This window comes from Gadus chalcogrammus, chromosome 23, assembly GCF_026213295.1.
Source record: "Gadus chalcogrammus isolate NIFS_2021 chromosome 23, NIFS_Gcha_1.0, whole genome shotgun sequence".
Taxonomy (NCBI): domain Eukaryota; kingdom Metazoa; phylum Chordata; class Actinopteri; order Gadiformes; family Gadidae; genus Gadus; species Gadus chalcogrammus.
The window spans coordinates 14,534,725-14,560,730 of record NC_079434.1 but is presented as its reverse complement, the minus strand read 5'-3'; the positions used below and the strand labels follow the sequence as shown (position 1 = coordinate 14,560,730).

The following is a 26,006-nucleotide window of genomic DNA, read 5'->3' as shown; positions in this document are numbered from 1 at the left end:
ACCCACTAACACATCAATATGTTGCTAGATCAATGTGTGTGTGTGTGTGTGTGTGTGTGTGTGTGTGTGTGTGTGTGTGTGTGTGTGTGTGTGTGTGTGTGTGTGTGTGTGTGTGTGTGAGAGAGAGAGATAGACAGAGCGAGACAGAGAGAGATAGAGAGCGAGGGTGTTTATGTTTTCTACATACCAGAATTATATAAATAAATCTGCAGATAAACAAAAAAAAAAACCGAAATAAAAGAAAAGTTGATAAAAGACTCAAGAGCTTCACCTCCACCGAAACCCAAATGTGCAAACACACGCAAACACACACACGCACGCACACACCCACCACACACCACTACCCTGAGGGTGGCTTCAATCTTGTGCGTTTAATGTTGATGCTGGTGGCAAGAAACACATACACTCACCCGCTGTTTCAACCAGCTTGTCATTTCATGTCACAAGACCTGATTTAGTCCTTTCATATATTTTTTTCTCACACACACGCACGTGAACACACGCATACACACACACACACACACACACACACACACACACACACACACACACGTACGTATGTGTCCTTATGGTGTTTCATCCCCGCTGTTGGTAGCATTATGGACTCACTAATAGTTTATTTTTTACTGAAACCATGTCGTGAAAGATGTAGATAGCAAAAACATCAGCGTAATCTGCTCATGCATGTATCATACCCTGAACAATACGTCTCAGATGTCAAACACAGTGAATAGAAATATAATGCAACTACATAGATGGATAGATCAATGTTCTTTTCGTGTATGCTATTAATAGACAAGAACTCCCATCCAGGTCTTGTCTTGACCCTGTCAAACTAGATGTGTGGGGGGGATGGTTCCTTGTGGCCAACATGTCACAGAACGGTGCAATTTCAGTGGATCTTTTTTTTTTTCACTTCTTCAGTCCTCAGCAGTAATTGGACATCATTGGTTTGATATGAGCGCAAGGTGACAAGCTTGCCAGGGCGATATTCAGAAACACGCACACATTATGTATGAGCAAAGTTTCCTAATGAAGCCCTTTTGTTAAACAAGACGCAAGACATAGGAGCGCACGCATGCACACACAGACACACACACACACACACACACAGAGACACACACACAGACACTCACGCTTCTAGGAAAGAGCAGAGGTAGTCAAGAGCGGTAGAAAGTCTTTCAGAGGCCTTCTTTTAATTTCATTATTTCATTCTTTTTCATTTTATTTTATTTTCTGCTGCTGCTGCTGCCGCTCAGCATGGTGGGAGAACATCCTGAGGGGGATTTGCATATTGTCATGAGACTGCCGCGGTGATGCTAGTCTCTGAAGAGCCTGGTCGTCCCCGAGGAGAGATGGACTCCCCGAGGCCAACTCCCTTACCTTCCCTCTTCACACCAGGGGGACCTGGAGAGTGTGTGTGTGTGTGTGTGTGTGTGTGTGTGTGTGTGTGTGTGTGTGTGTGTGTGTGTGTGTGTGTGTGTGTGTGTGTGTGTGTGTGTGTGTGTGTGTGTGTGTGTGTGTGTGAACGTGTCTGTGTGCTTGTGTGTCTGAGTGAACGCATGTGTGTGTGTGTGTGAGTGAGTGTGTGTGAGTGTGTGTGCTTGTGTGTCTGATTGAACGTGTGTGTGTGTGTGTGTGTGTGTGTGTGTGTGTGTGTGTGTGTGTGTGTGTGTGTGTGTGTGTGTGTGTGTGTCTATGTGAGTGTACCCGAGCGAGAAAGTGTGTGTCATTGTGAAGTTGAATTAAAAAAGTACCGGTACTTGAAAGTTTCTTGAGAACCCAGGTGTGACACTAGTGTGTGTGGGGTGAGACTGCACACATCTCCTTCCATCTCACTAGTGTGTGTGGGGTGAGACGGTACCCATCTCCTTCCATCTTACTAGTGTGTGTGTGTGTGTGTGGGGTGAGACTGTACACATCTCCTTCCGTCTCACTAGTGTGTGTGGGGTGGGACTGTATACATCTCCCTCCGTCACTAGCTGTCTATCGTCCCTGGTTACGTACGGGTCCGTGGGTCCTCGGGGCCGTCCGTCCATCTGAGCCGTGGATGGCGACCTCAGCTCAACCTCAGGCACCTAGCGAGGAGAAAACGTTGTGGGTTATGAATTCATATATCAGTAAAATATTAAATAAACGCCTCTACTTTGCTGATTTTCCACAAAAAGGGGAGCAACGGCGGCATAAACATCAGCAGACTCAAATTAGCCGTTGCGCTGACACGATCAAAAATAGAGGAGGGGAGGAAGAAGGAGAAAAAAAAAAGGATGAGAAGATGAAATCTGAAATGTGATTATGGTAATGTCTTCATAATTTGGTTTGGCATCGTCTTCCTCTTTGGGGATTAAATGAAAAAAATAAAATATTTGATGCAAAACAAGCACACGGACAGTTCTTGGATTGAAAGGAAGATAGTTATATTAGAGAGCAACATGCGAACACGCACACGCGCACGCAAAAAAACACATGCTGCACACTCGCACTCCGATCCGGTAAAATGAGTTAGGCTACGGTAACCTTCCGCGTGGGCGTAACTCATTTTAGTCCTGAATCAGAGCGAAGAGAATAAAAAAGAGAAAGAGATTAAGTGCAGGTGTGTGTGTGTGTGTCCGTCAGTGTGTGTGTGTCCGTCAGTGTGTGTGTCCGTCAGTGTGTGTGCGTGTGTGTGTGTGTGTGTTTGTGTGGTTGTGAAGGGAGAGGGGGAGTGGGCTGGGAGGGCGGTTAGAGAAAAAAGGGAAACTAGAGAGCGATAGAGAGCTGGCAGTGATAGTAAAAGATTGGCGCTCTCTATCGCCATGGTGACAGGGGTCACTCTGGGAAAGGAAATCAATGCTGACGGTAATGACTCACAGGTCAACGCGTAGTCTGTGTGAGAGAGAGCGTGTGTCCGTGTGTGTACACACACGGACACACACTCTCACTTTTTGTGTGTGTATGTGTGTGTTAAGGGTGTCGGTTTTTTTAAATGCAAGCACACTTGTGCGATGTGTTTTAAGTGGTCTTCTTGTCTTTATACACGGCTGTAATGAGAGTGTTTAAGGGCAGTGCAGAGAGATACTGTATTTCTCATGTACATGCTTCTATAACGTTCATTATGCTGCCAGACATGGAGATGAAATAACATGGGAAATAAAGCCCACCGTACATATAGGTGTTGATGCAACTAAAGTACTTAATGCAAGACACGGCCGGTATGAATACGCTCCCTCATTCATGATATAGCTTATTTTTTTTGCCGAGACTCCATTATGCCATTATAATGAAAGATAGACAACGCAAAAACGCAACTCAAATTAAAATGAAAGCCGCTCATATACGGTGTAGGTGAAATGATGTTGTAATCACGTAGAAAAATCTCTCTGAAACTCAACTATTAAAACACACACACACACACACACACACACACGCACACACACACGCACACACACACACGGTTCAAGTTTATTTCTTCACAGATACGAAAAGAGACAAACTCATACATTTTCATAAGTTTGGATGGAGACTCGCACACAAACGTAAACGCTGGTAATATTTTAAAAGAACATTTGTATTCAAAATATATGATATATGACAATATGGTAATGAAAAACCTAACACATATCCAGAGGTCAGTAGCTAATGTGCTAGTGTGCGTATGTATAAGTGTGTGTGTGTGTGTGTTTGTGTTGGTATGTGTGTGTGTGTGTGTAGGTGGGTGCCCGTTTGTGTGTATGTGAACACACGTGCTTGGCCTCCAGTACCCTTGGGTTAGCAGGAGTTACGACCTGCTTACATTATTAAGGGGAGTAGTAGGCAATGTTATGTATGCCTAAACAGCCAGTCAATTCATTACCGAGGCAATTCCCTAAGTACATGAATAAGCACGCAGTTTGCTTTATACCTCTCTCTCCCCCTCTCTCTCCCGCCCTCTCTCTACCTCTACTTGTCCCACTCTGAACTGTAAAAGAGACCGCATATCGGTGTGATCCGGAGTGCTTACGATAAATCAGAAATGCAGGCAAATTAATAATAAAGAAATAAAACAACATTACCTGATTAAGTATGTATGGCGGAGTGACGGACGCAATTTACGGGCACCGGAGGGTTGTGTGTCCGGAATAAGGTCTCATTAAGATCACAGTGTGTGTGTGTGTGTGTGTGTGTGTGTGTGTGTGTGTGTGTGTGTGTGTGTGTGTGTGTGTGTGTGTGTGTGTGTGTGTGTGTGTGTGTGTGTGTGTGTGTGTGTGTGTGTGTGTGTGTGTGTGTATTTGCATGGGTGTCTATGGCACTACTAATCCTTCAATGGAAGTCCCTGCTTTATGAAAAGCCTGCAATCTATTATAATGACCCCTGTGAAGGCTATGACCATAGCAGGCTAATTTGTTAGTGCATGGCATGCTATATACATATATCTATGTACCAATATTTATATATAGAGAGAGCGAAAGAGGGAGCGAGAGAGCGTAAAATAAAGCATGCAGAACAGAAATATGAAATGTTTCAAATATTATATTAGTTAAATCTAGTTTTTACCCCAACACACACACACACACACACACACACACACACACACACACACACACACACACACACACACACACACACACACACGCACGCACGCACGCACGCACGCACGCACGCACGCACGCACGCACGCACGCACGCACCCACGCACGCACGCACGCACACACACACACGCAAACCCCTCACTGCTTTTACTGTCATTATCTGTTCCCTCTCCTCTTTTAATGTCCCTCCCCTTCCATCCTCAAATCCAGCCACCTCCTCATGACATTCACACAAGCACATGCACACACATCACACCCACGATTCATTCCCTAGACTTAGCGTCTCACATCCTATAGGCCTATGTTTTAACTACTGGCCGCTGTTCTCATCTCACCGGGACCTTAATATAGCCTTCCATTTGATTAAATCATTAGCTTTTTCTTTGACTCTGACTGGGCTCTTATGTTTCAAACCTCAGCCTTGGTGGATCGCAAGTACAATAAGAGACGGAGACGTATACCTATAGGTCTTGCTAAATTTCCTGCCTGGTTTCTAGCGCCAATGTTCCTTTTTAATGTGACCCCCACCACTTCTCTATGTGGTTTTCACTGTATAAAAAACCTTTACATTCACGTTAAGTCATTTTGCAGACGCTGTTATCCGAAGCGGCATACAGCGACAGTCAAGGCATACAATCAATATTGGAGCAACTATGAAATGTAAGTGCTTCACCAGTGGATAAAAAAGAAGACCACTAGATAGAGAAACAGGCCCTATGAACCAGAAAAAAATAAAATAAATTCTCTCGTGAAAAGGACATTGTGGTTGATGGCTTTTTTTTCGATATTTTTTAGATAAGCTTTCTCAAATCACATCAATAAGAGGACTCAAATCAGGCTCACCGACCGGACTACAGCGTGTGCTGCTACTGCGGTTTCTCGGGGCTCTTGGAGCTGTGCGTGATTTGCCTCCACTGTTCAACATAATGCAAAGTAGGACCCAATAATTAGCAATGCACGGGCATTAGCGCCGCGCAGGCTAACATAACACAGTGGACGCGGCGTGGGAAAGACATGAGAGCGCCCAGTGCTTGGGCACAATAGCCAAGGACCTTTTTCGCAACAGCGCTTTGGAAAAACATACAGAGCGCTCGCATCGGGTGGAAGATTTAGCGGCGGCGGCTATTATGTAGGCAAATGGCACACACACACACACACAGGCGTCCTGCTGGGCTGCGAGATAGACTCGTTCGTTGTTCCATCCCGTGGCTGATATATTAACACAGGTTTACAAGGGCAGCGCACTACATATGTAAGTTTGGCCTTATGGTTGACCTTACAATGCACTTAGTATCCCTTACAGCGGGTAATGCGGCAGGCGCTCCTACAAGCCATTTATTGCAGCTAACGACCGCCAGCCGCTCATAAATCAGCATTAGGAACCTATTTTGCCCTCTCCTTCTCTCTCTCTCTCTCTCGTTCTTGCTCCCTCTCTTTCTCTCTTTTTTTGCCCCCCCCGCCCTTTTTAGGGTGGTTCATCCCAATCGCCCTCCCTCTTTCTCTCTCTTGGTAGCTTTTAGTTTGTCGTTTTGATTCTCTCCGTGCAAACCGCCAAAAAATGTGGGAAGTTACCACTCCTCCCCCATGTTCTACCTCTCCAACTCTTTCCACCGTTTGAATGAACCTCCCAGCTTTTTCCTGCCTTCACCAGTCGCCATCTCCTCTCCATAATCTTCACCTTCTCTTGTTTTATGTCTTCGTCGTCACTCTCTCTTTCACCCCCCCCTCCCCACACCCCACCCTACGCCCCGACCCACCCACCCCTCTCTCTCTCCCCCACCCTGGCCGACAATTCCTCCCGATGGATAGAGACCACGTCCCAGAGACGGTAAACCGCCTATTGGCACCTCTATTGATTTTAATTAAGCTAATTAGTTCATTATTCCAAAGGATCAAACGGATGGGCATTCATTACCGCATGGTGGGGAGGCAGGGAGAGCTGGGGGGAGGGGAGGGGTGGGGGAAGGGGAGGGGAGGGGGGGGAGGTGTTAGCTGAGGGAAGTGAAGGGGTGGGCCTCCGCCGGAGTTAATATGATAATGAAGACGATCAATTATCACTCACAGCAAAGTCATTAACGACAACATTAGCATAGTCGACCGCTGCAACCCGCTGACCCCCCGCAGCGCTCTCGCTCTCCCTCTCTCACTTCACCTCCTCTCTAGTTTTCCCCGCCAGACTAAACACAATTTTGCTTGTGTGGCGGAGGGAAGGTATAGGTACACAGGTAGCGATAGGGGGAGACTGTAATAGATACAGGACTTTGCTAGGGGAGTGGAGCTGTAAACGGAAAAGATTTATCGGAAAATTATCCCAAGCTTTTCAAAGCTTGAGTGAAGCCCATCGCATCACTTGGCAACAGTTAGCCCCAGAACATGAATAGTGCACATAATTGCATGCATTAGCATAGTACAGCAGCGATACTTATGACTGTGCTTTCGGGAACTGTGCTATCTGTGCTGAACTGTGCTATCTACTACTAAACATCATGAATCAAACAATAAAGTCACTGAACTTGTGAATTTAAAGAGCAGCCTTGAAGACCTCGGTGTAGCTGCATATAAAAGGCAGACACACCCAGAGACAGGCCTGACTGATGCTATCTTTCTGGGAAGAAAACAACGCTTCACTATGTAAACATTTTGGTTTGTCGGTTCTTGCCATCCAGTCGAACTTTGAACTCCAGAGAGTGTGGAGTGCAACGGGTCACCGTCGTATTTCTGTTGGGATACCCCCGCGTATAAGATAACCCCGGGTTTTGTTTTCATTAGCATGGGTCCCAAGGCATGAGACTGCATCTATCGTGTGGTTCTCACAAAAGTTTTAATGGGAACGTCTCCACTTTGCTCGGCCTCCTTTAATGTGCAAATAACATTGAAGTGGCAGTATAACCATTAACCGTAAACCTAAATCCGTCAATAACTCGAATCAAACTTCATGGAGGGCAAAGTCCTAAATATTTGATGAGCGGATGTTTAACCCACACTGGACTTTAATTGATTTTCTCCCATGCTATTTTCTATCGTTTCTCATTTCTGTTGACAATGAAGCACAGGAAATGAGATTTCTTGCTCCAAACTAAACTGCGCAAAGATGTGGGTCTTCCGTAATAAATAACAAATGGGGCACGCAAAAGATATTCCTAACGGGTCGCAGGGTGTTTTGCCCTCGGTCGGCATGGCGATGACTTGAGACGCATGCGTGTATGCGAAGGATGAGTGTGCAAGGTGATTGGATCAAAGGGAGAAGCAATGATCTTTAATGATCCCTGCTGATCTAATGTAATCTACGCTGATCCCCACCCTTAGGCCTTTGCCTTGCCCGCAAGCACCCTGCCGGCCTGGGGCCAAGGCCTGTGAATGAATACATGCAAAACACACACCTCCGCACAACCCCCCCCCCCCCCACACACACACACACACACACACACACACACACACACACACACACACACACACACACACACACACACACACACACACACACACACACACACACACACACACACACACACACACACACACACACACACACGTATAAATGGACGTAAATAATGAAAAACACATGTTGCGGGCTAAACTGAAAATATGCAGGCCATATTAACAGACATACAAAGACTAACCACTCAATGTTTCCTCCAATCTATTGCAAAAACACAAAAAACGCATGTACACACACACGCAGACAGACACGCACACACACAAGCACAAGCACAAGGACAAGCAAGTGTGAGAGTGAAGAAGCGAGCGAATGAAAGAGCAAGTACGTGCGGGCAGAAAGGACAGGCCGTGACTCACATCCGGGTTGCGCGGCACACGTCCGGCCGGCTGGAGGAGTGGCGTGATGCTGCTCGCGGCTGACCTGCACTCTGTGTCCCCAGTGGGCTGTAGGCTGCACGCACTGCGCCCCAAGGACCACCTCTGCTGCATCCGCTCCTGTGGAGATACATTGAGAGACATGCCCGAGTTTACAGAGTGTCCAGGTAGAGGCAGAAGAAAGAACATAAAATAAACCAACTCACCCTCAGAAGAGACAACAATCATCAAGGTGTCCCTATTACCCATTCACACAAAGGATCATCTTCCCGTAGTTAATTTTTTCCTTCTAAAATACATTTTAGAAGGAAGGCGACAATTAACAAGGCTCTTATGCAAGGAGTTGTTTATGCAAACCGCCATGAAGGTAAAAGTCTAAAGACGCCATTATAGTCCCTGCAGGAAAATATTTTGTTTTGCGGCTGGTATACTGCCTACTTTCGACGAGGCAATTGGCATAATAGCGTGACATGGTAGAAGGAATATGATCATTACGCCCCATGTGTCAGAGATCCACCACAGTGTGAAAAGCATCCTCCAACAGCACGTTATTCATGCACACATTTCTGTTCCATTCTATTTTCAATGGCGGTTTCACATGATGTTCCTCGAACCATGTGAAACTGTTACCCCAATTGCTAAATCGTTGAGAATGAGCAATAGTCCATTAACTTAGCGCTAGAAATCGACAATGAGGCACAGCCTTAAACTCTGAATTTAATTTCCCGAAAGCACATTTGCAACTTTGACCCACAAGAAACATGAGCAAATTAAAAACCTAATGTTGAGATCAGTTGCCACCTTATTCCAATCCAAACTCAACCCCCCGAAGTCCAATCGGTCAAATCCTAATCCACATTGGGAGTCCACTTATGTCAAAAGGCAAGCTCAAACGGCATTCAACACCAAGAGGTCACACAAGTTCCATATCCTATGCCCCCCTTTTTAATACATCTACAACCAATGCAAGGGGGGATTGCTGCTGTCCAAACTGCCAGACTTGGATACAAGGCAAATCCATCATTCATGGTCATAATAAGCAACAGCAGAGGTTTTGGCACGTCAGAGCAATAAGGACCATGTAAGGTATGATGTCAATAATGGAAACTTTTTTAAAATCCCACCCCGTTATGATTGTTCTAAACTTTCTGGCGACATATTGCCTTTTCCTTCCATGGCATGAACCCACCCAAGTGGTTCTCAGAGCAGATTGTGACAATAGAAAATGATTTTTGGTAGGCAGAAAATACAAACATACCTCATCAAGCCTGAGCTGTATTGTACATGCAGTGGGGTAATCAGCATAATGTAAGGGAGAATATAAGCCTGAAATTTTATGACATTTTAACTGTAAAAAAACAAAAACAAAACAAACCTCTGTTTAGTGTCCATTACGGCGCAACCCCTACTGTTCGCCAGTAATACCATCCACTAGGATTCAATCAGACGTTAGCTGAGCCCCTATTACGGAACTCATTGCATCGTTTACATGGTGGAACAGTCCGTAAGTAGCTCTAAATGCTCTTCATTTGATTGGATTTCGCATTACGGACATTAGGGCAGAAGCACACGCTTGTCCCTTGACTATCCTAACAGACTGTTGAGTGAAGGAGTCCATTTGTTGTTGTATTTGTTTACCGATCCCAGGGCCGAGAATGTGCTGCCAAACATAAACAAGACGCTAAGAGCACAGCTCAAGATGAGCGCAGATGGAGATTCAGAGGCTCCGCGAGGGGGGTCATTGTGCAAGGCGATAAACCGCTATGTATCCTGCCACTCCATCTCGTTTGGCCATGCTACCACCATGCTAAGAAAGCTTTCCAAGCTGAAGATAAAAGGCAGACTGTTAAACTGGGCAACATGCAGGGGTTCTCACCAACCATGGGCTTGAGAGTTTTAAACGTCAAGGCCGATCAGGTTGATTGTAGCAACTTGAGGGGAGGCCGTTTTGAAGGCATATAGAGGTGCAGAGAAACCTATCATTTTAATTTCGATGAAGAAAACGTACATTGAACCTGAAATCGGAACTGAAGTCAAAGACTTCAGTTCCGAAGCTTTAAGGAACTTAAGGCTATTTATGCAAAACACTAATGTGCAAGTCCATCTTGCTTATTTCAGGTATTAAACCAATAAGAAAAACAAGCTATGAAGAAACACTTTGAAATGCATTTTTTTTATATGGATGTAAACTTATTTGCATTGTGTGCGGATAATATAATAAAGGTGATTGAAAGCACTATACTCAAGTGTTGTTGCTGTGATGTTCCAGTGCCAAAACATCGAAGAGTACGTGTTGCAAAGTCAATAAAATAAGCAGCAACGTAAATAATTAAACCTTCGTTGCGTATGAAATATTAAAATAATCATCAGCTTCACGTTTGTTAAACTGCTTTGAGCTGCAGAAAACAGCATAAAAGACAGGAAATTTATTTTTGAGGGAAAGACTTAAACTTCCAGAAAACGAGGAATGGTTTTGAAAATAGAAAATCTAAATGTGAACGCCTGCCGAAGCAATGCCACGAAGGAGCATTAGCATCTCTGATCGATGAATGTTAAAATTGGAACGCTATAAATGTTGAGCGATACAAAGACTCGCATACAGCGACCTGTGTGAATTGGAGACACACAAACCTAACCCTCTGACCTTCTTTATAATAGCAGATAAGTGCCGCAAAGTATAATAGACTGTGATTACTTTTCTATGCACAGTGTGTGTGTGTGTGTGTGTGTGTGTGTGTGTGTGTGTGTGTGTGTGTGTGTGTGTGTGTGTGTGTGTGTGTGTGTGTGTGTGTGTGTGTGTGTGTGTGTGGGTTTGGATTTGGTTGTGTGCGTAAAAAAACAACACCTTCTTGGCGGAAATAATGTTAAGAGCAGCACAGCCAGGGCTGAATCGGAACAATGCTTTAAGGTCACCCATTAAGTGGCCACGTATTTACAGTAGCACCTTGAGTTTAAGCAAGCTAGAAAAAAGAGGAGACAAAGAAAAAAGAAAAAAAAACCTTGAGCACAGGATTAATGCACAAAGCTGTCCACCTCCACCGCCATTAAGTCAGAATGATAATTGATGGTTTGTCTTAGAAAAACAGCATGGGGCGCAAACCTGGAAAGATCCTCGCCAAAGACCTTTACCTGCTTGATGCCTCCTTGTGCTTTGCACGCTACATCACAAGAACCCCAACTGGGCCTTTAATATGGACCCTCAAGGAGAGAAATAAATGCTCAGTGTTGTGCTTAATAAAACTGTTCTAAGGTCCTATGTTCAATCCCCCCACCCCTCCCCCCACCTGTGTTGGTGTATTAACAAAACTCTCCTTCAGGTGAAAGGCAGGCAAAAAAATAAGGCATTCTTTCCTCGTCCCTATGAATAATCTGTTAACAATATTCATGTGATTCTCACTGATTGGATTCTGCAGAGACGAATCGGCCTTCGAAAGTGAGGACACCTCAGAAGAAAGCCAGAAGACAACGTCAGTGGAGAATGGAGAAAGAAAGCAACGAATTACAATTCATTCTCTTGCTCCCTGTGTCTCTTTCCCCATCTCCCTTTCCTTCTCTTTCCCCGTTCTTTGGATTCAATTACATTTCAGTAAAGAGGGTCTATACAAAATAACATACAAAAGAGAGTTATATTCACAGCAAACATTTGCGCGTCTTTCTTACTAAATAGTAGCTGAACGCACATACGGGCTGAAAGATCCGCTCGGCAGAATTACTTTATTATTTTGTGCTTTAACTTTCTTATAAGGCATTCCAAAAAAGAATGTTGCAAGTGTTTTGGAGGCATATATATATATATATATATATGTTTTTGTTTATCTACTTTTAATGTTTGTAGTATCTGGTTGTGAAACTGTGTTGCTGCTACCTTGGCCAAGGTTCCCTCGAAAAAGCGATCTTGTGATTGCAATGGGACTTGCATGGTAAAATAAAGGTTCAATCGAAAAAACGAAAAACGAGTTTCTAACACAAAAGGGCCTTACGTATTGGAAGGCCACATTCTTAAAGACGTGGGTTACTTTTTTGGAAAGATTCTTCAATCCTCTAGAAAGCAAGTAGTTAAGCTACTTGGAATTGTGATAAGACGGCATTAAACCAAAGCACTTAGCGTACACTATAGAAAAAAAAAAACTTAAACAAGGTTGTGAGAGGCATGCAGTGATGTGAAAAAAACAGGGGAGAAAATATGTGGTGCAATCAAAAACAGGTCAACATCAAGATTTTGACCAAGGTCATAGCAGTTTGGCTCTCTCCCTTTTACACCATCAACTAAAGCCCATACCATCATATTTTGGCAGAAAGGGAATGAAAGCTTACATGAACGATAGAGTCAGAGGGTTGGAGCTTCATGCCCACACTGGAGACCTTGTGTTGAGCTTCTTTCTCAAGGTCTTCAACGGCCTCCACCAGAACCTGGTTCTGGTTTGTCAGATCACTGACGTAAGACTGCAGGGCATACACTTTCATCTGTAAAGAGAACAGCAAATCACAATCACAATTACTTTATGTTGTGTTGTGTTGTGTTGAGTAGATATTAGTGTATTTTATTCAGTCGAGCACTTGAACGAGTACAAGTGCAGAACAGTTCACACAACAGCAGCAAGAGCATAAGGTTCAGAAGGTAAAGCCATCAATAGCTTGGTCAGGGTAGACAGAAAGCCAGGGAGGGGAATCTTAAGACTTGCAACTTATTTGTTTGCATCTAACCATTATATATCCAGGGCAGCTTCATAGAGATCAATGCTTTCTTGGACAAGAGAGTTCAGGATTAGGATACATGGCCTCGGAGCTAGATGCCCTAGGGCTGCACACTATGGCTCACCTAGGCTCAGCTCGGTCTTTGTAAGAGGATCGCCATTTATCCTATTTGAATACAGCATAAAACTTTGAATGATTGTGTTTTTTCTATCTTTGTTATGGTAAAGGAATGCCCTTTGAGCAGGCCAGGTTTACACCCATGTTTAGGGAAGGGTTAAGAGAGAATCCACTTTCTCTGATGTTTTGTTTTCATGCTACTGCTATTGCCGATGCTAGGAAAAACCATATCCAATGACCATACTAGTCAGTCACAATAACAAAAAATGGCTGGCTAAAACATCCACTAATTCAACCGATTATGAATTATTTTATTTTTTTTGAAACAGCAACAGCACAGAGACTTTTAAATAAATCTGCATTACCGATCGCTATATTACCGATATCATACACATTTTCATGGCAGAACTTCAAGGTACACCAATCCCCCTCACTGGACCGCCCAGAGCACACGACACACAATTGTTTACATGTCCCTTCAAGATGAGTGATAGCCCCCGTGCCGAAAATACCCGGCGCCCGTTTAACATACAAAGCCCACGACCCCCTGAGCCAAGGGGTCGTGTACACAAGACTAAGTTATGTGTTTCCACAACAAGATCTTCCAAGATTTACTAGTCACGCCAAAGCTTTAAGACTCGGGAAGGCTCTTGGGTTCCAAACGCGTAACCTTGTTACGCGGGCCCACCAGTGGGGACAGCAGGCCCCGGCCCATCTCCCAAACCTCGTTACACCCGCTTTGATGCACAGTACGGCTCGCGCAGGGCTACTTTCTGTGGCTAAACGATGACACATGGCAATCTCAATGACGAGGAGCTCCTCTTTTCCTAAAATACGACTGTGCATCCGAGCCCATGATTTCTGCTGCTCGGATCGAGGCCTAATGCAATTTGCCACCTGTTACAAGTGCTGTGGCTTTATGAAAGCACCGCTCCTGTTTCCTCCTCTCATTTGTCTTGCAGCACGGAGGTCACCCTCTGATTGTTCCCCACCATCCATGGGGCCACAGGATGCTCTGTGACTTATATTGGATGGATGGCGATGGGGATGGGGGGGGGGCTAAGGTTTCATCCAGAGCCCCTATTTCTGAATTTCAAAATGGATCATTACCGACTTGGGAGGCTGTGTTATTATGGGGGTAAAAGGACAGCTTCTGCGTCACTGTCAATAACATCTATGTTTATGTATGCCCAAGATCAAAGTGAGATGTTGAACAGAAATCCCTAGAATTGTGTAATAAGCCGCTATTTGTGTCTATTTGAGTGTGCTTGATGGTTAACAGGCTCATTAGCAGTTGACAGGAAGGCCAATATGAGAAATGAGTCCATTACAAAAACACATAATTGAATTCATATATTGGCTTTCTTTTAGAAAAGATCACAGACATATACAGCAGAGATAATTAGTTTCGGTATATGGAAGTTCAGCAATTGATCATAACTTTTTTATCCCAAATTGTAACTGCATCGATGAGGTAAAGTATCAATATGGCAGCGGTGGGATTCGAACCCACGCCTCCAGAGAGACTGGAGCCTAAATCCAGCGCCTTAGACCGCTCGGCCACGCTACCGTTGTAACATGTCTGGCTTACGCACAGCACTACATAAACACACCTTCTTCCAGGAAATGACGTTCGCCGGGCTCACCTGTAGCTTTTCTTCAGGGGTTGCAGATGTCTCAAGGTCCAAGCGCTTTATCTTCTCCTCATAAAGGGTTTTGAATTCGCAGATAAGGTCTTGCATGTTTTTGGGCATCGCTTCAGGGCTCTCAGGGGGAACATGCGTCCAGTGTAGTCTCAAGGTTGAGTCTAACGTCAAGTTTCTTGACTCACCTCTCAGTCCGAGCTTCGTGATTTGGCTCATTTTAGAAAAAAATGAACTTTGCGAACGGAACAATATATGTGTGTGTGTTATTATTTAACAGATACGCTACATTGCAACTAACTTTGCATACCTAAAGTCAACTTAAAACCTTTAGCAAGCCAAAACAGTGACTGTTGTTACACTTAGCTTGTCATTCATGCTGGTTTAGTTGCTAGTTAGCCGAGAATACCCATGGCGAATGGAACGTCCATATTCTGATAACTGGGTGCACATCCAACCTGTTAGTTTGCTTACTTCAGGGGTTGTGTTGGCGTCATATATTTGGTTGCTATGCATCGTTACTACAACGGATTCATGGTATAAATGGGCTGGAGAGATATATAACATCTCTGCCTCCAAACTTTGCCGCTACGTTGGCGCTGCGTCGCCCGATTGGATCGTGGTGGTCACATGATTTCGACGTCACGTCGCCGGGAGGAGTCGTCGCGCGCAACGCGGAAGTACAGTTTGTTTTCCTCTCAAATATACAGTTCACCACAGATCACCGTTGAGTACACCTGTACACGAAACGATATGGGTAAATATTGTTCTCTTTCTGTCACCCTGCCTCGTTTATAATGCATACTAATCCAAATGCATTCAAGACCAAACGTTATACTCTAGTAGTGGGGTAATACCTGTGTAATAACAATGCTAAAGATATGTAATGCAAACATATGTTAGGGCATGTGTTTTGTATCATAGTCGATCCTACTGTATTGTCATTAATTGATAGTGACAATATATTACATATAAAGTCGTGCTGCTTATAAAACTAGTGGAAAGTCATGCGTTCTTCCCAAACCGATGGGTACTTCTGCGTGTTCCGCCTCAACCATAGGGTGGTCGTGGTGGGGGGGGGGGGGGGGGGCAGTAGTACAGCTCAGCACGTCATTCCATTATTCTTCTAAGTAATCAGTACTAGAGGTAAAAGAAAAAAAACTGCCACATTGAGATTCATGGCAAAGTTGAGCTTATTGATTTTTCAAGAGACCACTCATTTCATTTCTCTCATCTCAATCATCGCTCTTCACTCAATCTGTCTCTACAGTTATATCTCTCTATTTTCAGTGGATTTAGATTTACTCACACCCCCCAGAACACAGGTCCCCACAGTCATCATTACATATGGCCTTATTATCAAAATGGAGTAGATTTGGATTTCTGTCTTTGTTAAAGAAAGAGAGACGCAACACTCAGGAATTTAAATTCAATGTCATTATGAAGAGGTTGCGTAACGTATGACTGAATAACATTGAAAGTGTGTGTGTGTGTGTGTGTGTGTGTGTGTGTGTGTGTGTGTGTGTGTGTGTGTGTGTGTGTGTGTGTGTGTGTGTGTGTGTGTGTGTGTGTGTGTGTGTGTGTGTGTGTGAGAGTGTGCCCTCGCATAGCATGTCACCCTGTGGATGGGAACACTTAGTGTAATGAGTGTGGTTTTAAGCGAATCGCTAAAGTTAAATTAGGTTGTGATCTCACTTCAGGGTCACATGCAGCAGGTTACATCGTCAACAGAAAACGACTTCCCTTGAACATAGGACTCAGGTGGTAGACATTATGTGAAGACTATTGTGTTAGTCTTTATATCAAACTACCCTTCATGAGTAACTCAGGTACTCGAATAGCCAAATTATGATAGGCTTTCAAACAAAAGAGACTCACCAAACAGAAACGCAAAAATAACACAAGGCTACATTTTATAAGGGACAGTTACCTAGTAGAACATGGAGAATGGTAACAGTGAGGAGATCTGGCCAAACCAAATAAAAGGAAGAAAAATCACTGCCCGTCACACTTTGGCCATAGGACCCATCATCAGTCCCTCTTAAGGATCATAGTACACAAATACAAAGAAGGAACACACAGAAGTCTGCACACCTAGTCCAGCCGTACATTTCCCCCAGTCATTTGACTTATTTCCGGTACCATATGAAATTGTTCTTGATGTGAAAGGTTATTAATGAATACATGTTGGAACCTTTTTAATGCAATGTTACTGACACACATGCACAGGATACATACATTAGAAAGTGGATACAGTAAGGTGCATTACATAAGCACAATTAAAAGACTAGATGGGAAATGCCTCGTGTGAAACCGGTACTCAGGCAGGTCACAAGAAAAGGGTGTTTGTGCAGACATGCCAACGCAGACGTACGCAGAGGTCGGCCATTGCAGGTTTTGCGTACATTTCTGTCAGAAAGGACCCCTCTGGTCCCTTCTCTGCATTTTTTGCTGGATAAATTGGACTTTAAGAAACTAAAATGACAAAGACTACAAAACTAGTCCATGGAAAGAATATTATTGTGAAGACTTGCTAGAGGTCTGGCAAATCATATTCTAGGCTTTCTGGAACTAAGACAGGTTGTTATTGGATTGTTATTGTTAGTGGAGTGAGAAAGACTGTGCAACACCACAAGTAGTCCCAAGATATTAGATATTTTTCAACCATCATTTTGTAACACTTTATTGGATGCAGAACGCATCTTTCTTTAATTTTTGTATTGCGTAGAGGATAACCATAAAGCAAAAAGAAAGAATTGTATCTTAACTTTTAGTCCCTGTCAGATCTGATTGTTGAATATAAAAAGCTAATATTTTGTCCAGATCAGAGACAAATAAGACTATAATAATTTCCCCTACTTTCACTTGTTTATATATGTATATTTGTCGTTCAAATTGTTCAACAGTTGTTTTTATTGTACAATTTAGCGAGGAGTGGAAGTAACTAAATATTGAATGCAGAGAAATACCATGGTGTTGGATTTAAAAGATCAGCCTAAATGGTCACATTCTGCTTTCCTGCTACATAGAGCAAATCAGAGCAAAATGATGAAACTCCTTCACATAAGCCTCACATCATGAAACGGATTTGCCACCCTTGGCCCAATTGTCTTGTGAGCTTGTCAACTCGGAAAGCCTATTCTTCAGATCATCTTGTTTTTATTATTATTACGTTCAAATATAGGCCCCCTGTGGGTGTATAGTCTTACTCCCTGTAATTGTTGCACATAACAGTACACAGTGTGAGTGCACATTGGCGCTATGATTGTGTTTTTATTCTCTTTTGCTTAAAGAGGGTCTTCGTTGTCGTTTCTTGGTCAAATAAACTGCAGCACTCTTCCACGTTGACTTCCGAGACACAGCTTAAATTTTCCCATTCATTAGCCATTCTCTCTCTCTTTCTCCCTCCCTCTCTCTCTCTCTCTCTCTCTCTCTCTCTCTCTCTCTCTCTCTCTCTCTCTCTCTCTCTCTCTCTCTCTCTCTCTCTCTCTCTCTCACATTCGATATGGCCCTCTGGCATCTAAATGTTTCATGCCTTTTTAAGTTGTGTTTTTTTTTTGCAGCACCCTCATGTACTTATTACGCATACAGCCTTTGCGTACACAACCTTCGTACTCATGAAATCAATTAATACCCCTAAATAATTTACCCGCCGAGCCGACCAGATAAAACAGAACAGCGGGTTGTTTTTCTTTTTTTCCCTGTGTCAGATGTGTGCTACTTTATTTGACGGGTGGAGGGATTTCTGCTCAGGCATTAACTTAACCCTCACTTCATGGCTTGGAGGACTCTTGGGTGATTAGAGAATGAGGAGAAAGCATCTCGATGAAGCATTAGAGTGCATGCGCGTGTGTCACACATACACACACAAAACGCCTGAAGGACCCCGAAGTCGTACATTTGCACACATTCATTTTTCATGCAACGGACCCATAACAATTAGTGTGCTTGCCGCTCAGCTAATGCCGGCGTCCCCATGTAATGCTGGCGGTATATCCGCTATATGACATCATTCCCTTTAAAAGTTCTAAATATGACATTCTCATTTGTTTTCATGCTGAGGCCATTAACAGGGCCCGGGCTAATAGGTCTGTACTCGTGGCTGGCTAGGAAGGAGGCGCAATAAAGAGCGAGGGGGGGGGCGGCGAGCCGGAGATAAATGACGGCGGGAGTGCTTCGAGAAATGGGTTACCTCTTCGCTGGACCTGTTATACAAATTAATAGGGGATGAAAAAAACAACAACACATCAGCCATGTTGTGCAGTGTTATTCTAGTCCAGAATCCAGAATCTGCACCGTCTTTATAGTCTGCTGTAAATGCGTTTGAAAGCCCACCGTCCGGTTTAGTGTGCTTTTCAACAAACACAACCCAACACAACCCAGATATATATATATATATATATTTATATATATATATATTTATATGCTAACGACCATATCTAAAGGGTTTAGGGTTTCACCCCAGCAAGCCTGGGAGAATTCGGCCCAGACGTTTGACAGCTGCCGTCGTACGAAAAGCCCTGTGTTTTCTGAACGTTTGTCCGCCGTGCGAAATAACAAAATCCCCAAGAGACCGCCCCCCCCAACCCCCCGGCCCCCCCCATACCACCACCAACCTACCCCTCCCCTCCCCTCAGCTCCCTGTTCCCTAGTCCCCTTAGTCCTCCTATCCAATGTAGCCTTCACCCGTCTCTTCGACACACACACACACACACATCAAACTTAGACGCACACGCACATGTGACAAAAACACAAACGCGACATATTACACAGACACACACACACATACACACACATTCGACACAAACACACACACGACATAATACACACAGACACACACACACACAAATGTGACGCATACAAGTCACACACACACAAACACACACACTTTAGAGCCAAGGTCAAAGAGACGGCCCCTGTCTCTGCCGTTCCTTTCCAAAGACGCCAAAGCCTGCCGTACACCCCAGGGCCACGCACGCCCGCAGGAAACGTCCCGTACCTCGTGGGGCTGGCTGCCACCAGCAAGGTCAGTCCTTCTTATCAGCCAGCCCCCCCACCCACACCCCCTCACCGCCCCTCCAAGCCATCCCCCATCGCTTATTTGCGTCTATACTAATCTACGAGCATGGAGATAGCCGACATGTGCGGTTAAATACCCCCAGCACAGCCTGTCCAGTGTAGAGTGGGCCCACACTACACACGTGTCTTTGTAACATGGGTACGTATGTACCAGAGGGAGCGCGCCTGCGTGTGTAACCCATAAATGCGCGCCACTGCCTACTGTACTGTAAACAATACCGGGGGAGAAAAACATTGACTGTGACTTTTGAGTACTGCGCCAGGAACATGGATTCCAGCTGTCCCCGCTCAAAGCCCCTGTAAATTCAGACGACATTCTTGTTTTCTTTTCTTTTTTATAGGCCGGGCGGCATTGACTGAAGTGTCTGCTTGTTATATATTTGGCAAGTGCTGCAAGTCTGAAGGGAGCCTGTCAATAGCAATCCTTGCTATTGATATGGCAGCGGGCAAGAGATGTTACTTGCCCCCCCCCCCCCCCAACCCCCGACTCCAACATCCCTTTTGATCCCACTACATCATAATTACATTAATATTGACAGACCTTTTACAAAAGTCGCATTACTATTGATAGGTGGCTGTCAATAACGTCAACCCCCCCCCCCTTCCCCCCACCCCACCTCGCTCTCTCTACCCCCCCCCCCCCACCACCACCACTCGAATACAACATATTCATTCATAACTTGTAAACTGCTCGATAAAATGCTTTGAAGAGAATATCGGACGCCAGGCTCTGCTCCCGCGAGACACGACTGCAGTGACAGGGATTTTTACCACCTGCTTGTGTGTGTGTGTGTGTGTGTGTGTGTGTGTGTGTGTGTGTGTGTGTGTGTGTGTGCGTGTGCGTGTGTATACTTCTATGGACTGATGGCTTCGCTAAACTGTATTAAAGCTGGGTAGATCAGTTATAGTTGACATGCATACACATAAACACACACACACACAGGGCGCATATTAATCTCCCCATGTTTTATTTTTTATTTTTTTATTTATTTCTATCAAGCGTAGACTTTTAAAAGCCAACTAAAAGAAATGGAGACTGTCTATTGGTTAGCTTAGACACATTCAGAGCAACTCTCGCTGGTTTTTTTCCCCCTGTTTTTTTTAATCCAAACTTTTACTTGCGTCACAGGCCCCGGCTTTTAGTTACCAAACATGCCAGCGTTTCAGATGCAGCTCAAAGAATTGGTCACACCTGCTTATTTCACTGAAGAGAATTCACTCTTATTTTTCATTCATTTGCTAATTCTAACTTGGTTGGACGGTGTATCCTGGGTCTATTGAAACATCATGAATACACCGGCAGGCCCCGTGCACCTTTTTAATAAACCCAAACATCGTCACCGCATATTAGATTTATTTATTTCTCCCCGCTTTCCCCTTTTAAAACGTCTAAAGTGACCGTCATATTTCTCCCTTTCTGTCACAACTGCCATATTTACCCGGATGAAATCTCTTTTAAAGCCTCGTGACAAATCCTGTTCGACAAAACACAAAAGCCACTGTAAAAAAAAGAAGCAATATCTCTCTCTCTCTCTCTTGCTCTTGCTCTCAATCGTTCTCTCTCTCTCACACTCTCTTACGCTCTCTCTCTCTCTCTCTCTCTCTCTCTCTCTCTCTCTCTCTCTCTCTCTCTCTCTCTCTCTCTCTCTCTCTCTCTCTCTCTCTCTCTCTCTCTCTCTCTCTCTCTCTCTCTCTCTCTCTCTCTCTCTCTCTCTCTCTCTCTCTCTCTCTCTCTCTCTCTCTCTCTCTGCATTAGTTAGCCCTCCACTTCTTAAGTTAGTTTTTTTTCCTTTTCTTTTGAGGAAACGGGGCAAATGGAAAGGGAAAAAAATAAAACGGGGAGCATTTCCAAACATCCTTGACAAGAAATAGCCGGGACGGCACAGTGGCAAGATCCCATGAGGGGTTAGGTGGGGGCTGGGGTGGTCCTCCGAGGTTTGGAGAAGTCCCCACATTTGGCAGATGTTTACGGCGTTCCAGAAACTGTGCCGTTGGCCTAATCCCGGGTGATGTGATTTGTACACACACATTCCCCTATCTCTACTGTGAGCGGAGAGCAGCAACGGAGAAAACCTCTGGGCTTCGCCCTCTGTGTGTGTGTGTGTTGGGATTTTCTGTGTTTATGCACTCCAGAGAGGCGGTCTGCGGCCCCCACCCACCACCTCTGCTTCTCCGCACAGCGCGGCTCAAAGGTTGCATTAAGGACGGGTTTTACATGTGAAATGTGATTTCCACTCCGATGTATAAAGGAAAAGTAACCCTCTTTACAGTCCAGGCCTCACCTCCCGAGCCTCATTCCGCCCGCGGTTTACCTCTAAGCAGCCACCCCCAGTCGGCCCTCTTTAGCTTAAGCCTTTGTTGGCATATTAAAGAAAAACCTATGGGCAAAATAGCATCGATTTAAGGCTAGAAAGCGTAATGGTATATTTTCATTTCCATGGTTTAGATTTGCCGGGCTAAACGCTGTAAAATCGATGTCAAACTATAGCCTAAACTTCCAGCATTTAGTTGTTTGGGTTTAATTTAGTTGAAGGCACTGAAAATAACCTCTTTAGGACTTTTCCCCTTCTTCTTCTTCTTCTTCTTCTTCTTCTTCTTCTTCTTTTCTGGTAGATGTGCTGACGGCGGCGAGCCAGAGCGAGAACTTCTCGGGGTCGGGGTCGGACGGCGGCGCCGACCCCCAGATCCCGGTGCTGCGCATCAACCAGCTGGACGCCTTCGAGCTGGACTCGTCCCTGGAGCAGCTGATCTGGGGCCAGTTCACCCAGTGCTTCCGCGGCTGCCGGCCGGGCCTGCTGACGCCCGCCGAGCCGGAGCTCAAGGCCCTGCTCGCGCTGCTCCTCTGGAGGTTCACCCTCTACTCCGACGGCGCCACGGTGGGGCAGGCCCTGCTGAGCCTGCGTTACCACGACAACACCCGCCAAACCGCCGCCACCTCGGCCTCCCCTTTGACCCCCGCCTCCAGCTACAGACCCCTGACGCCGGGCCAGAGGCTGGGCCTGGCCCTTTTCACCGTGGGCCCCCGCTGGCTCCGAGAGCGATCGCACAGCCTGCTGCTCGCCCTGGGCTTGAGCTCGGGGCCGGCGGGCGGAGGGGCCGCACCGACGGACGGCGGCCCCCTCCGCCGGGGCCTCCGCCGCTCCCTGACGCTCCTCTCGGCCGCCGCCCAGATCGCCGGCCTCCTCAACTTCCTGGTGTTCCTGCGCAACGGACGCCACCCGGCGCTGGCGGAGCGCGCGGTGGGGGCGCGGGCCGTCTTCAGCCGGCCCAACGCCGGCCGCGACGTCAGCTACCAGGTCATGAACCGCGAGCTGCTGTGGCACGGCTTCGCCGAGTTCCTCATCTTCCTGCTGCCGCTGGTCAACGCGCGGAAGGCCAAGGCGGCGTTCTACTCCCTGGTGCTCGGCCGGGAGGCGGAGAGGCCCGGCACGGTGGACGGCGTCGGCGTGTGGCGGGAGTGCGGCTTCTGCGGGGAGTGGCCCACCATGCCGCACACGACGGGCTGCGGGCACGTCTTCTGCTACTACTGCGTGAAGAGCCACGCCGTGGCCGACGCCTACCTCACCTGCCCCAGGTGCGGCGCGGAGGCGGGGCTCCCGAAGCCTGTCAACATGGAGGTGGAGATGGAGGCGAGGTGACGACGGAGTGCTGCGTCGTGTTTGAGTACAGACTCGGGGAGATAGTCGTGGGTTTGATTTCAGATTTCATTTTTTTTATCTGTGCCATGTCGATAAATACGCTACTCTATCCGGGAACAAAGAGTAACATTTGTTATCATTACGTATGATTGAATTAGTGGCCCGATTGGTGATACTTGAAAGCTGATATACTAATCAAATACACAGGGCATGAGCTCTCTAATCACAACCCGTTTAGATGGAGACAGCGGTCGTCGCGATAACGGTCGATAGAGTTGAACCGATACCGCTCAAGGACAATAAATACAGAGTTTTTAATCAACCCTTTGGCTGAAGTCGGGCTCCGGGTTGAAAGACTGTGTCTGCCCACGGCCCTCCCTGCGGAAGGCCGGCCCGGGCTCGGGCTTGTTTGAGCGGACTCCGGCGATCCCCATGACGTCTCAATGTTGTCCGAATACACACAGAACAGACCTGTGTAATGTATGTGTGCATATATTGACAGTCCCTCGGCCCCCCCTCCTCCATTCCTCCGGCTGGACTTTGGACCCAACTATTTGTCATTGGTGCACTTGACCGACTGCAGAGAACCACACAGAGCATATATTTGATGAAGAAAACGAGTTGATTTATGCCCCGGATTTTTTGTGTCCGTTTCTGTGTGTGTGCGCGTGTGTGTGTCTGTGAGAATGTATGAGTTTGTGTTTGTTGAAATGGGAATATTTGTTCTGATGAAAAATGCAGAAAGTCGGCTAAATAAATAATGGGAGGAATTTCTGATGCCTCTCATCACGGTCAAATTAGCATTTGTTGTGTATTTTGTGCCTAAATTCTATTTCAACATCATTAAAATTGATAGAGTGCTACCTCTTGGGTGTTTATTTAGTTAAGTGGAGGCAAGAGATGGATGGTTTGGGGTGTGGGGGGGGGGGGGAGGGGGGGGATGTTATAACAATCAGCACACTTCTCTATAGACAGGCCCACTGCTTCCAATGCCCCATTATCCCTTTTCACAGCATCCCAACATGCTGGAGATCAAGGGGGCAGCCAGGGGCTCAGATTGACTAAGACACACACACCAACACACACACACACGCACGCATCCATACATACACACACACACACGCACACACACACACACGCGCATGCATGCAAACATACACACACACACTCACACACATACACACACACACACACGCACACACACACACGCGCATGCATGCAAACATACACACATACACACACACACATACACACACACACACACGCACACACACACGCATGCAAACAAACACACACACACACACGTATGCATGCACACAAACATACACACACTTGACAGCCTCTCCCCTTTCGCTCTTTCACTCGTGCAACTCTCCCCCCCACCCCATCCCACCACCCCACTCTCTCTCTGCTGTCTGTAATCTCTTGGGCCCTCGCCCTCCCTAAAAGACTGTAGTAAACTGTACCAAACCCCCCCAGCAGTCATCTCTTTCCTTGCAGGCGAATTACCCTCTAATCCCTGTAATGAGTCCAAAGATGCTTATTTATGCCGGAGTTAACCTCAACCAGTGAGCTCGGCCCCGGGCAAAAACGCACCCCAGCCGAGGGAAGACTTTCCCGGGCTGACGAAAGACGGGCCAGCAGGGAGGATCACCTCTTTTCAACCCCCACCCCCCCTGCCCAGCCCCTCGCTCCCTCTCCCTCCTTGCACTCTTGATCATTGGGGCTCAATCGCTGATTGCAGGGGAGATCAATACAGACCGGGGTTGGGTTGAAGACTGACTATTGCTGACCGGCAGGCAACCTCGGTACAGGTTGGCTGACACACACACACACACACACACACACACACACACACACACACACACACACACATGTAGATAATGTTAAAGGGTAGGTGAACCCGAATATATCTTTTTCCAGTTGAAAACATTAAATCGTTGCGGTTTTTTATCCCAGAATGTATGAAGTTTTTACATGGGGGGACATTTTCAGTCAAATACAAGAGTTTTCTTATATCTACGCAGCATGCACCCTTGTTCTTTAGTGTGTGATTTGATAACGCCGATCACACTCTGAATCCTGACGTGTCTCTTTTATCCATAACCTTTACGACCGTCACAACGTCTCTGAACGCACCTTCTCAAACTCGTTGATGGAAGTTCTGCTGAAATCGCGAGTCGACTTCCCTTAAAATAGATCATACTTTCACAGCTACCTCCACGCATAAGTTCGCCGTTACCGTTTGCATCTGACCACTTCAATGCTTCTCTTTCTCTTCTTCTGACCCCTTAGGACCTGATCCTCCTTAAGCAGTGGTCATGTGGATCACAGTGCGAAAATATATACCGTCCTTGATGGTGGCCCGGCAAGGTCAAAACTAATGATCCAATAGCTTATACAGGCCTATACAGTAGTGAGATATCTCTTTCCATTTGATTAAAAGCAAGCGTACACCTTGAGGTGCGAGGCTA

At 45.8% G+C, this 26,006-nt stretch overlaps 2 protein-coding genes and 1 non-coding gene across 3 annotated transcripts in view; 1 reads left to right on the top strand and 2 right to left on the bottom strand.

Annotated features, from left to right (window-relative positions):
* The window catches only part of LOC130377277 (trichohyalin-like), a 69,627-nt gene extending 54,220 nt beyond the window's left edge, over window positions 1–15,407 (bottom strand). The window contains exons 1-4 of the mRNA XM_056584318.1: window positions 14,819–15,407; window positions 12,675–12,824; window positions 8,343–8,480; window positions 2,008–2,078 (exon numbers count right to left, since the gene is read on the bottom strand). Coding sequence (XP_056440293.1) covers window positions 2,008–2,078; window positions 8,343–8,480; window positions 12,675–12,824; window positions 14,819–15,034 — 575 coding nt within the window. The 5' untranslated portion in view covers window positions 15,035–15,407. The remainder of the gene's footprint in view (window positions 1–2,007; window positions 2,079–8,342; window positions 8,481–12,674; window positions 12,825–14,818) is intronic.
* On the bottom strand, window positions 14,661–14,742 carry trnal-uag (transfer RNA leucine (anticodon UAG)). Its single transcript has one exon. It is a non-coding gene; the product is annotated as a tRNA-Leu (tRNA).
* Window positions 15,408–15,518: 111 nt separating the features above from the next.
* pex2 (peroxisomal biogenesis factor 2) lies at window positions 15,519–24,388 on the top strand. The gene is made up of 2 exons (XM_056584272.1): window positions 15,519–15,572; window positions 22,508–24,388. Exons 1-2 carry the CDS (start codon window positions 15,569–15,571, stop codon window positions 23,530–23,532), a joined length of 1,029 nt encoding a protein of 342 aa, XP_056440247.1. The 5' UTR covers window positions 15,519–15,568; the 3' UTR covers window positions 23,533–24,388.
* Window positions 24,389–26,006: the final 1,618 nt, after the last annotated feature.